Source organism: Mobula hypostoma, chromosome X1, assembly GCF_963921235.1.
Source record: "Mobula hypostoma chromosome X1, sMobHyp1.1, whole genome shotgun sequence".
NCBI lineage: Eukaryota > Metazoa > Chordata > Chondrichthyes > Myliobatiformes > Myliobatidae > Mobula > Mobula hypostoma.
This window is the reverse complement of record NC_086128.1, coordinates 12,732,511-12,745,829: the sequence shown is the minus strand read 5'-3', so window position 1 is coordinate 12,745,829 and position 13,319 is coordinate 12,732,511. Positions and strand designations below refer to the sequence as shown.

The 13,319-nt window shown below is 39.7% G+C and overlaps 1 protein-coding gene across 7 annotated transcripts in view; it reads right to left on the bottom strand.

Annotated features, from left to right (window-relative positions):
- The window catches only part of LOC134340570 (electroneutral sodium bicarbonate exchanger 1-like), a 196,709-nt gene that overhangs the window by 66,310 nt on the left and 117,080 nt on the right, over nt 1–13,319 (bottom strand). For all 7 annotated transcript variants that reach the window (XR_010016589.1, XM_063037967.1, XM_063037968.1 and 4 more), the window contains exons 7-8: nt 11,670–11,758; nt 6,969–7,126 (exon numbers count right to left, since the gene is read on the bottom strand). Coding sequence is in view for 6 of the 7 variants with exons in the window: in XM_063037967.1 (XP_062894037.1) it covers nt 6,969–7,126; nt 11,670–11,758 (247 nt within the window). In the remaining variant the exon portion in view is untranslated. The remainder of the gene's footprint in view (nt 1–6,968; nt 7,127–11,669; nt 11,759–13,319) is intronic.

Genomic DNA, 13,319 nt, shown 5'->3' with positions numbered 1-13,319 from the left:
TTAGGAACTAATACAGTTTTGTAGTATCAGTAGTGTTCCAATTTGTTTTTTTTTATTTCATTTGAATACATAATTTAACTCAGTTTGTCTTTTTTTTTACTTTTTAAATTATTTCCATGAAGCTTCAGCTAATTGGAGCAGCCACTTATTTGGGCCAAAAGGTACTGGTTCTGATGTGTCCCAATTAATCGGAACCCACTGTAAATAAAAACAATAAGTAGTGAAAAAAAAGAGAGCAAGAAAAAACAAAAAGGAAAAATAGTGAGATAGTGTTCATGGGTTCATTATAGCCACTCAGAAACCTGATGGTAGAGTGGTAGACCTGAAATATTGAGTGTGTCTTCAGGCTCCTGTAGCACCTCCTTCATGGGAGCAATGAATGTCTTGGGTGGATCAGAATCAGTTTAATATCACTGGGATGTGTCGAGAAGTTTGTTGTTTTGTGGCAGCAGTACATTACAAAACTATAAATTACAAAAATATATGAAATTAAAATTAAAAGTAGTGCAAAAAGAGAGCAATGAAAAAAGTGAGGTAGGGTACACAAGTTCATTGTGCATTCAAAAATCTGATAGCAGATGGGTAGAAGCTGTTCCTGAAACATTGAAACTTCAGGCTCCTATATACTCTTTGTGGTTTATAACTCTAAGGAACTATCAAGAATTAATATTAAGGAATTCCTCAACAATTATTAGGAATTACTAAGGAACTCTTAGTATAATTTAACTTCCTTAGAATTACTATTATCTTCACATTGAGATCGTCTTTAATTTTGTTGTTATCTCTTAAAATTGTTTAAAAATACCCAATATTTCCCAGTTAATTGGCAGTGGTTTTAAAAACAGAAATTCAATTTTGTCATTTTGGTGAGCATAAGTTGCTTAAAATTTATACCTCATAGTTGAAGTGCCCTTAGCTTGCTTGATTGAATTAGATTGAAAATTTTGCAAGTAATTTATCCTCTCTTTGCCAAAAGCTGTGTGCATGGTTCAGCAGTTTGCATATACTTGTTTGGTGGCTGTGTGAAAGTGGAGGGTGGAGGAAGAGAATTGGGCATTTAAATCAGTACCAGCCAGGAAACTTCATTAAAAATAACGGGGCATTGCATGTGGGCTGATGGTCTGGAAGGTATAAGGTAGCTGAAAATGGGGCCAAAATATACTGGTTCTGATGTGTCCCTCCAGCCTTGTAGTTCTAGTTCAGATGATGAAGCATGTTTGCTGAAAAAATTAAGTTTGAACACTTTGATATTTGTAAGATTAACTTAGATATATAATCAATCTGCAGTGGAAAATGAAAATGTATGCAGGGAGCTATGAGTGAACACCATGTCAATGTTGATTGTGGAGATCACTGCAAGATAGCCCATCCTATTCATCTGATCAAACAAAACATCACACAAAAGATTTTCATCTTGCTTGTTATTGTTATGGAGCTAAGATGAGGGGTTTAAGCATGTCCGGGTCAGCTGTTAAAAGTTTAGAAGTCTGGCAAAGAAATGTGTCTTTAAATTTAACAATAATTAGGCATATCAATCATGGCAAACAGGAAAAGGTCTCCATTTGAAATTCTAAACTATTATATGTACAGGTTCTTCTGGCTATGAACCAATTTTTTATTAAGTATCCATTTAGTCCCTCCTTTTCAATATATCATTTGCATTGGCATTAGATTTCTGAATTGGCAAAGAATGTTTGTCCCAGGACATATCTTAAGCTATTTTTCCTCTTGCATCAAATGGTCAATGTCCTCTAAAAACTTACCCACAGCAGAGGCTTATTGTACTGTTTCAAATGTTAAATGCTCTGTTCTGGTGGAGGATGGTGATAACTGTGTCCATGAAATTGAATCTGAATATGAATTGCAAAGTAAAATATCTGAAGGAAAAAGTGCATGGGAAAACAAGACATGATAAGAGTATACTGTGGCCTGTACAAAAATAAAGAGATGCTGGAATATATGTTCACAGTTCCCTGAAGGAAGCAGAAAAGGCAAGATAATGAAAGCAAATGTAAGGAGCACAAAATTAAGAGGTCATTACTGTTAGCAGTGGTGAACCAGGAACCTGGAGCAAAGTACTGCCCTCCCCTGTTCCAGGAAGCTAAATATGGGCACAGCCCTCCTCTTGCACTCCCAAAGCAATGGAAGAGTTAAAGTGATATAATCAGTGGAAAAGTGAAAGTAGAATAAGCCACCAAGGAAATATGGACTAGCTGCCAGTGAGAGCTGGTGTTGAGTAGAAAAATAATAGTTGGATGTGATGGAAGCTGCTGATGATTCCTCCCTCCACTTGGTTGTATAACTTTCCCCAGTACAGACCTCAATGGTGGCCCATCAGACCCGACAGGAGGTAATGAGGAAGACCAAGATTCAGGCAGCCTGTCAACACCCAGAACAGGTACTGCTAGTCTCCAGCATTGACCACACTCACCATATTGACCACAGTGCAGTACCAAGCCCCACAGCTCAGTGCTGAGCAGCCATAGTTTGTCTCAGCCTATATAATACCAACTTTCACAGACAGAACACTGCACATTGCCTCACTAAGTTTATTCCACACCAAGTGGTTGGGCAATCGCTTTCATTTCTGTAGGAGCACAGGAAGGTAGGGGCTCACACTAGGTTCCCAGCACAGGAAGTATATACCAATAAGCAATTGAATTTAAGGACTAACAGCACCTAAAATAATAGCTTTCTCCAGAGTAGCAATATAATTCAATTTTTGACAGCATGAGCAGAATGCTAATTTCCATGATTTTATTATAATCTGATGCTAGGTCTTTAGTACAATACTAGACAACGGGTTGAGCCATTGAGGCACCATTTGAGAGAAGGGTGGTGCAGTCTGATGTGACCAGAATGAACATTAAATTTTCCTGAATGCTATTGGTATTGCTTTGCTTTGGAAACTGAAGTAGAAAACCTCAGTTTATTAAAGAAGAACAATGCATAGCAAAGCAAATATAGCTGCTCCTTGTTTAATGCAGGACACTTTTGATGGCATCATTTCTGGTTTATCTGCCACCCTTGTGCCTCTCGTTGTCATTCTGGAGACGTGCAGCCCTTTCATCCCCTGTCTCTTCATCTCTTCTGTTGTTTGTTCTTTGCCTCTGATCCTGGAGACATGCATGCCTCTCCTTCTTCTCTCTTCTGTCTCTTCTTCTCTCATCTTTTTTTGTCCTGACTCTTTGATCCTGAAGTTGTGCGGCCCTGGCCTCATCCGATTTTGTTCTCACCCTCTCCTTGCTGCTTCCCGACGACGTTTGGCATCATCTCTTGACCATAATGTCACCCTTCCCTTTCCACGTGGCATAATTAGGCTGACCATTTTTTTTTACCCTAATACTGGATAGAAGATACGAAGCAGTAACATCAAAGGATGCCGATTATGCTTGATGATGTGGTTGGCGCTCTCCTAAATGGACGTAATATAGTCACCGCTGTCCTTTGACTGCAGCAAAGGGTTTTATGGGTGTCTCAAAGTACGTCATTACAATAAGATTTAATTATCTCTTATTGATGGGTCTCAGTTTGATCTGTCCCAGTCCTGCACATGCTGATGGTGATAAGCAGAATGTGACCCCTCAAAATAGAGCTGTTCTGCCCTTTTGCTCCGGTAGGTGTCGCTGCTGAGGCTGGCCATACGCATGTGTCGGGCTGTTGCGTCCCGATTTCCATGATGACCGATCAGGTCTCGGGTGAAAGCCAGCCTGTTGATCTGTGGTGAATGAGCAATTTTATACGAATATATAACCCTGAACTTTGCCTGCATTCTGTAAGTTAGCATATTTTAATTCGATTTAGCCAAAAAAAGTGCCACTGTAATGCACCGTTTGCACTAATTGGAGGCCACAAACAGACAATCAGACAGAGCATGAGAGTTTTAGTATTATATAGATTCAATATTTTAAACACTGGAATTGGCCTTCTTAAAGAGTCCCATGAAAGGGTATTTTGTTGATGCCTGACATCATGGATTGGTAGGACATGGGTTTGACTATGGACCTAGAATCCCCAGACTTGGGTGGGCTGCTATCAGAAAATTGGGTGAAGCTGAGGCTATTCTCAATACAAGGTCAATTTACAACAGGGTATCAACTCCTCCCAAAAATAATCATAGGCAGGATGTAATATGAGACAGGAAAGAAGGAGCACTATTTATTCTCTTGCTCACAATAGTAGTAGTCCAGATGAAGGGTCTCAACCCAAAACATTGACCACCCATTTTCCTCCACAAATACTGCCTGACCTGTTGAGTTCTTCCAGCAGTTTCCTGCTCAAGATGTGGGATGGTGCTGTAAACCACTTTCAAGGTGTTGTAAAATGTGTACATTTTTCTTCAATTACAAATGAAATGAACAAAATCTTCCATTTAGTATTATACAAAGATGCAATTGTGTACAGCCACAGTTAAGTTTCCGGAATCAGAAACATTTAAGAAAAATTAGAAGCACTAGAACTTGTATATTCCCATCAACTATCAATTTCTGGAAATAGTCATAATACTGTCCCCCTCAATTTCAAACATTTCACTTAATACTGCAAAATATGTTGTGTTGAGTTTCCAAACACTGTTGTTCTACTGCTTGACCAATTTTTAAAAACCATACATTTAATCCAAAAGGGTTTCTTTTAACCCTACAGGTACAAGAACAAAATCCTGAAGTATCTGAAGGGTGCTCAGGTCACAAAGCCTCAAATACAAATCAAATATTGCAGCTGGATTTTGAATCCTAAGTTCAAGGAAGGGAATCCCCTGAGAGGAGATCTGCAAAGGCAGAAATTTGTTTTTGACAAAAGATAATTACTTTTTCTTTTGCTAATGTAATAAATAGATTTCAGGATTGTATGGTGGTGTGTGTGGGAAAATTAGCATGACTAAAAATCAATTATTTTTTGCAGGGACGTGCATTTTTTCTGAACTGTAATTTTGACACGTTAACAAAGTTGGGTGGAAAAGATATTTAAGTGAATGCAAAATGCAAGTCAATCAGCATATTCTGTATGCACTAAACAGGTGACCAAAAACTTGAAATTGAAGAACAAAATAGAATATACCAGTGATAGCAGGGCAGGCAGCATTTGTGGAGAGAAAAATAGCTTGCAAATTACTACAGATGTATGGTAGAGAAAATTCTGATTGCATCACGTTGGTATGAAGGCTCCATCATAGCATCCATCATTACGTACTCTGACTATCTGGGACATGCCTCCTTGTTATTACCATCAGGGAGGTGGTACAGGAGTCTGACGACCCGCATTCAAAGATTCAGAACAGCTTCTTTTCTTTTGTCATATTACTGAATGGTCCATGAATCCATGATCACTACCTATGTCTTTGCACTCTAGTCTGCTGCAAAACAAATTTCACATCATAGGAGACAGTGATAATAAACCTGATTCTGAAATAGTATTTTAAAAATTACTTGACTTCCGAGGTGCATATTAACAGTTGAAAACAAAATTCCACTAATGCGACTTTGGGAAGTGGGTAGGGGAGTTGTACAGTATTCACAACCAGACATCCCACCCTGCAAAAATTCATTTCAGGGAGATAGCACCCCTGGCCCCTGCAACCCCATATCACCGCCCCCCCCCCAGTCAACCTCCAAGTGTGTATGTAATACTTTATTTAGTGATTTTGTCTAATCTGTAAACCAAGTTGGGTGTATGCAGAGAATGTGACATTAAAATATGCACTTATACTATCATGGAGTCTTTTTTTTAAAATTCTATTACAACTTTAAGCAAGTCTACAGGGAGTTTGGCCTCATCACGTAGGACATCAATAGAGTAGCTCCTTAGCAGCTAGCCAGCTAGTTTAAATAACGTTGGCTATGCTAATGAACAATTGACACCTGTTAAACTCCCCTCAACATGTCTTTTACAGTCTTAACCCACCATGGGCAATAGAAAAGTCACTGTTGCAAACAGTGCAGCGAGCAACACCGTCATTATTTTTGAGGTCAACTGTAAAGCCCGCCCATAGAGAAAACTGACAGGTCTACTTAGCACAAAGAGAGACCAATCAGGATGCTCATTCTCCCTCTTAAAAAAATCAATTTCTGGATATTGTATATAATTTCCGGGCGTCAGGGAGCTGCTATCAATATGCGGGAGACTCCTAGAACTTCCAGGAGAGGTGGGATGTCTGACAAACAAAAGAAAATCTGCAGATGCTGGAAATCCAAGCAACACACACAAAATGCTGGAGGAACTCAATAGGCCACACAGTATCTATGGAAAAGAGTACAGTCAACGTTTCAGGCTGAGACTGTACTCTTTTCCCTAGATGCTGCCTAGCCTGCTGAGTTCCTCCAGCATTTTGTGTGTGTTGCTTGGATTTCCTGCATCTGTAGATTTTCTCGTTCATAAATGTTACTGAGTTACTTTGCAAGTGGATACACATCCAATACAGGAACTTAAAAGATCCTATATACATGTGTGAACACAGACACAAAAAGTTATAAAGGCAAAACAGACTGCAGATATACTGCAATCTAGTGCAAAAATTAGAGCACTGGAAGAACTCAGCAGGAAAATGCTTCTTCCAGTATTGGTTTGTACAAAAAGTTGGCATCCACACACTGAGCTGACAACTTAATTTAGGATTATGCTGCTTTATAGGAGTGCTGCATTGTCAGAACATCCATCTTTCAGCTGGGGTACTTTATCTGACTGCCCCTTCCTGCTTTAGAAGTGGATGTTGAAGATCACAGGACTGGGAGGTGGTTTTGCCTAAAATTCCTGCTCAACTAATACCACATAAAATTAGAATAAGCTGTGATTCAACATATAGCTGTTCCATGGCATGCTACTGGCCTGGGTGATTTCCACATCTACCCACATATTAATCATTTGAAAATCAGTGACTCGTATACATAATTTGGTGCAATAGGGCACTACAACTTTCATTGTAAACCATCCATTACTGCAAACTATGAAAAATGGAAAACATCATTAGTTACCTGGTAGGTATTGGAACTTCAGTAAGTCCTGTCAGGAGGATAGCTGGAGAGAGACGCACAAATGCCACAATTGGCCGGTTGAGAAAATCTAGCTCACCAACCAGGACATTAGAGGCTTCAGCACCAATCGGGATCTTCTTCATGAAATGGAGATCAACCTGCCAAAGCAAAAATACATGGATTCTAGATGTAATAGTCCCAAATGAAATTAGTATTTTTAAAAAAAATTTGGATATGGTGGTGGTGCAGAGGTGGGTGTGTGGGGAGGAACCTATATACCTGTAGTTTAGTTGCTCTTTAAGGAGATCTTATAGAATAAAAACCTCATGGCTTTAACCAGCATCTCATATCAAGGCTGCAGTGTTCTTCAACTACAAAGGGGAGATACAAATCAGTCAACACTCCTACTGCTATCTAATGGGGATCAGCCTATTAATTCAATTCTGAAATCCAGGGTAGCCCAGCAGCAATTTAAGATAAATTCATTTTGTCTGACTTCGTAAACAAAGTCTCATCATTTTTGCTTCATTCAGTAAAAATCTTGAGTTTACTTACACATGATCTTTCCAACACACTTCAAGGCTCAAGGATGGATGTAAAAATGAGTTTCACTGAACTTCTCAGGCATAACACTGGCCAAAGGTTCAGTTTCTAGGTATAAGCAAACACCAGCATTGTCACAATATCACAACTCAGCCACTGGAAGCTGAAGCGACTCTGGTTCTGGGGCACAGTTGCCAATAGGTTGGGGAAAAAAAAATTATTTTGAACGTTGGTTCCACACCTAAAGAATGCTTGTTGGAGCCAAAGTTATTGGCACCCTGTCAGAAAGACAATAAAGATTGAAGAAGGTGAATGGGGGGGGGGGGTGGAAATCACAACCTTGCTCGATACTGATCTTCATTGAGAACTGCTCTTTTATTAGACCTGTTCGTTAGGGTCATAGCTTGCATGCAGACATGAAGGAAACATAAAATGCTGACAAATTTCAATGGGCAGCAAAATCTGAGAATCATGTTCCACAATCTATTCTGCTTGATGAAGTCAAATGCATTACTGAGGTCACTAAAACTTACAGTGGTGCCAGAAAATTTGTGAACCCTGTAAAATTTTCTCTATTTCTGCATAAATATGACTTAAGATATGATCAGATCTTCACTCAAGTCATAAAACTAGATAGAGAAATCAATTAAATAACAAAAATTATACTTGTTCATTTATTTATTTATTGAGATGTGATTATGTGCATTTGTTGGAAAAGTATGTGAACCTTTGCTTTCAGTAAGTGGTGTGACCCCCTTGTACAGCAATAACTTCAACCAAACGTTTCCAATAACTGTTGATTACTCTTGCACATTGGCTTGGAGGAACTTTAGGCCATTCGTCCTTACAAAACTGCTTCATCTCTGGGATGTTAGGAGTGTCCTTGCATTAACTGCTTGCTATAGGTCCTTCCACAACATTTCTATAGGACTCTGACTTGGCCATTCCAAAACACAATTTTTTTTTCTTTTTAAACCATTCTGTTGTTGACGTATTCTGGTCTTTCAGATCATTGCCTTGTTGCATTATCCAACTTCTATTAAGCTTCACGTGACAGACTGCTACCCTGACATTCTCCTGTAAAATGTCTTGATACAATTTTGAATTAATTGTTCCCTCAACAATTGCAAGCTGTCCAGGCCCTGAAGCAGCAAGGCAGCCCCAAGCTATGATGCTCCTTCCACCATGCTTTACAGTTGGGATGAGGATTTGGTGTTGGTGTGCAGTGCTCTTTTTCCTCCAACCATAGCAATGTGCATTTCTGCCAAAAACTTTAAATTTTGTCTCATGTCCGCAGAACATTGTCCCAGAAGCATTGTAGAGCATCCAGGTAGTCTTTTGCAAACCTGAGAGGTACGGCAATTTTTTTTTTTGGAGGGCAGTGGTTTCCTCTATGGTGTCCTTCCATTCTTGTTGTATAGTAGGCATATGAACAGAGACTTTAGCAAGTTCTAGAGATTTCTGTAGGTTTTTTGCTGCTGCCCTTGGGTTCAGTTTTGTACCTCCTTCAGCATTGCACATCGTGCTCTTAGTGTGATCTTTGCAGGATGCCCACTCGTAGGAAGAGTAGCAACAGTACTGAATTTCCTCCATTTGCAGACAATTTCTCTTACTGTGGACTGATGAACACTCAGGTTTTTAGAAATGCTTTTGTAGCCTTTTCCAGCTTCGTGCTTCTCTACAATTCTTCATCCAAGGTCCTCTGAAAGTTGTTTTGATCAAGGCATGGTGCACATAGACAGATCTTTCTTGAGAAGAGCAGGCTCTGTCAGTAACCTGACTGTGTGTGTGATTTTTTTTTAAAAATAGGGCAGGGGACCTCTACAACCCACACTTCCAATCTCATCTCATTGATTGGAACACCCAACTCCAAATAGCTTTTGTAGAAGGCATTACCTTAGAGGTTCACATACTTTTTCACACAAATACATGTAATATTGGATCATTTTTCTTAATAGGTAAATGAACAAGTATAATGTTTTTGTGTTATTTATTTAATTGGGCTCTCTTTATCTAGTTTTGGGACTTGCATGAAGATCTGATCACATTTTAGGTCATATTTATGTAGAAACAGAGAAAATTTTACAAGGTTCACAAACTTTCTAGCACCACAGTATGTACAGGTGATGCTCCCTACATTACTCTTAGAGTTGTAGATAAAGATCACTTCCACTGTGCCTTTAGACCAGGGATTCCCAATAATTTTTTTATGTCATGGACAAATACCATCAAGCAAAGGGTCTGTGGACCCCAAGTTGGGAACCCCTGCTTTAGATGGACAAAAATCAACAGGGAAAACAACAGGGGAGAGGTAGTTAAGGATCCTGGTGATGACTTGTATTATAGCAGATAGCAGGGAGTCCCCTCTTATGTCATCACAATTGCACTTGTCTCCTTCCTTGAAGCAATTCATAACAGCATCTTGGAAATACCCAAAGTATATCTTCCTCTTCCCTGATGTGGATAATGAGATTGCAGATTCATGACTGAATATTTTCATAATCATGAAGATCCCATTAACCCTCTCCCAATGAGAGAGCGTGCAATACTGGATCTGCTATTAGGGAACAAGACTGGGCAGGTGACAGAGGTTTGTGTGTGGGAACATTTTGCATCCAGTGACCACAATGACATTTGTTTCAAACTAAATTTGCAAAGAGATAGGTTTGGTCTGCAGGTTCAGATTCTAAATTGGAGAAAGACCAGTTTTGATGGTATCAGAAACTATCTGGCAAGTGTGGATTGGGACAGGCTGTTTTTTGACAAAGATGTATTTAGAAAGTGAAAGGCCCTCAAAAATGAAATTTGAGTGCAAAGCTTGTATGGGCCGGTCAGAATAAAAAGTTAAAGATAACAAATCTGAATCAGAATCAAGTTTATTATCACTGGCATCTGTTGTGAAATTTGTTAACTTAGCAGTAACAGTTCAATGCAATATACGATAATATAGAAAGGAAAAAAAACAAAAAAAAAATCAGAAGACATGCCCTGGGTGACAGGGGTCCTTAATAATGGACATTGGCTAGTACACAAGATGGAGCTGGCTAATTTTACAACTTTCTGTAGCTTCCAGGGCACTTTCTAACCATCTCAAGTAGCAGAGCTCAATGGATAACATGAGTAGGGAACCTTGGTTTTCAAGATGTATTGAGGCCCTGGTTAAGAGAAAGAAAGGAGATGCATAGCAGGTATTGACAAGTAGGAACAAATGAGTTGCTTATGGAGTACAAGAAATGCAAGAGAACACTTATGAAAATCAAGAAGGCGAAAAGAAGGCATGAAGTTGCTCTAGTAGACAAGATGAAGGAGAATCCTAAGAGATTCAACAGGTATGTTAAGAGCAGAAGGATTGCTAGGGACAAAATTGGTCCTATGGAAGATAGTCCATGTGTGGAGCTGACAGAAATAGGGGAGATCTTAAATGTATTCTTTGGGTCTGTATTTACTCAGGAAACAAAGTCTATAGAAGGGAAGCAAAGCGGCATCAACTTTATGGACACTGTACGGATTACAGAGGAGGAGGTGTTTGTTACCCTGAGACAAGTCAGGGTGGAAAAATCCTCAGGGCCTGACAAGGTGTTCCCTTGGACCCTAGTTCAGTTCATATTTGCTGGAAAAAAGATTCAAATTAGCAATGCTTTGAAAGACGTCTTTCAGACATCATTAACAAATTCTAGCTAAATGATCTATGAAAAATGTATAAAAGAGAAACAGAACAAAAGCTGTAATTTCTTGGTTTTGGGACCTTCAGATAGTCTAGACCCTCCCTAGGAAAGACAGTCAACTACCAACCTAGAAAAACTGCAAAAGCAATAACAATTAGACCTTGTTATATCACTGCTCCAGAGTAATGATCAGCTAGGTTAGTACAACCATACCCCACACCTGAAGCTCAAGGCACAAAACATTATGCAATATTGGCTTGGACTTCCCATCATCTGATAGGAATTAAAAACAAATGCATTTGGTCTCACTGTCCATTTATAAATGAGGCAAGAAAGCTTATGTAGTGCTCTGTAAGAACAATGGCTGCAGATTTATGCTTCACCACAAAAGAGAATCCAAAATCCCAGCTTGAACTAGCAGCAGGGGGAGAAATGAATGGATCTATCCTACCAACAGGCATCATAACTAGACAGGTCAAAGTGACCATCTTACCTTACTTGACTCAACGTTTGTATTGTCGTGGTTGACTCCATTTTTTATTTCAGGTTGAGTTGGAATGGACTGTGGGGATAACATTTGACCTGAAGGAAAATAAAATTAAGAAACTTGAGAAGTAGTCCATATTTGAAATGGGACATTGCTGCTATTAGAAGGACTTTATTCTTTTAAAATAACTGAAAATTAAACCATAATTACATTCACCAAAGTCAATAGTCTTTGGTCCCAGGTTACGCCAACATTCCAGCTCCACAAGCAAGAAATAATAAAACAGCAAAGGAATGGTGCTGATGTAGAGGCCATTGACTGGAGGTGTCAACTTTTCCCCTTTCTACAGATGCTGTTTAACCTGCTGATAATTTCCAGTGTTTGTTTTTATTTAATTTTTCCATAATAGTCTTTTGCTTTACACCCTGCACCCCTCCCCCAGCCCCTGCCAAGAAAATCTATAACTCAGCTCATAGCTATTACAGACATAACAGCTCTTCAAGGTTGTTTTTGGGTTGCTTCCCTAGCAGAGTACTGGCACATAGATGGGATAATAACTGAGGAAAAAATATTTCCATAGGAGTGCATGCAGTGGCCCCTTGCTATAAATACAAACATTGTTGCCAAGCTACCTACCTCAGCTGGGTTGCCTTGGACCTCAGCAACTTAAACTACTAAAGGACAATTTTACTTTAATTCAGTGATTAACAAAAGGAAGCAGGAAAACACAGTTCTTGAAAGGAGTGGGGAGGCGAAGGAGGACAAGCTAGAAGGTGATAGGTGAAACCAGGTGGGTGGGAAAGTTAAAAGGCTTGAGAAGAAGGAATCTGATATGGGAGGCTGGACCAAGGAAGAAGGGGAAGTAGGAGGGACACCAGGGAGAGGTGATACACAGGTAAAGAGAGGTAAGAGGCCAGAGTGGGGAACAGAAAAGAGAAAAATATTACCAGAAAAAGAAATCGATATTCATGCCATCAGGTTGGAGACTACCTAGACAGAATAAGAGATGTTGCTCCTCCAACCTGAGAGTGGACTCATTGTGAAATAAGGGGAGGCCATGGACCAATATGTCAGAACTGGAATGGGAATAGGAAGTCAAATGGTTGGCAATCCAGAAATTTTGCTTTTGACAGATGGAGTGGAGGTGCTCTACAAAGCAATCCCCCATTTTACGTTGGGTCTCACCAAGAAAAGGTGGCGGCATCAGGAGCACTGAATATGATAGATGACAACAACAGATCCTCAAGTAAAATATTGCCTCACCTGGAAGGACTGTTTGGGGCCCTGAATGCAGATGAGGGAGGTGGTGAATGGGCACCCAGCTATGCTTGTCTTTTCGTTGGCTGTGTAAAACATCCCATGTTCCAAGCTTTCCCTGGTAATGCTTCCCAACTATTTCTGTGCTGCATTGACAACTGCATTGGTGCTGCTTCATGCACCCATGCTGAGCTTGTTAATTTCATCAACTTTGCTTCGAACTTCCACCCTGCCCTTGAATTTACTTGGTCCATTTCTGACACCTCTCTCAATCTGTCTCCATCTCTAGAGACAAAATGTCTACCAACATCTTTTATAGACCTACGGATTCCCAGGGCCATCTTGACTATACCTCTTTCCATCCTTTCTCCTGTAAAAATGCCATTCCTTTTCTCAGTT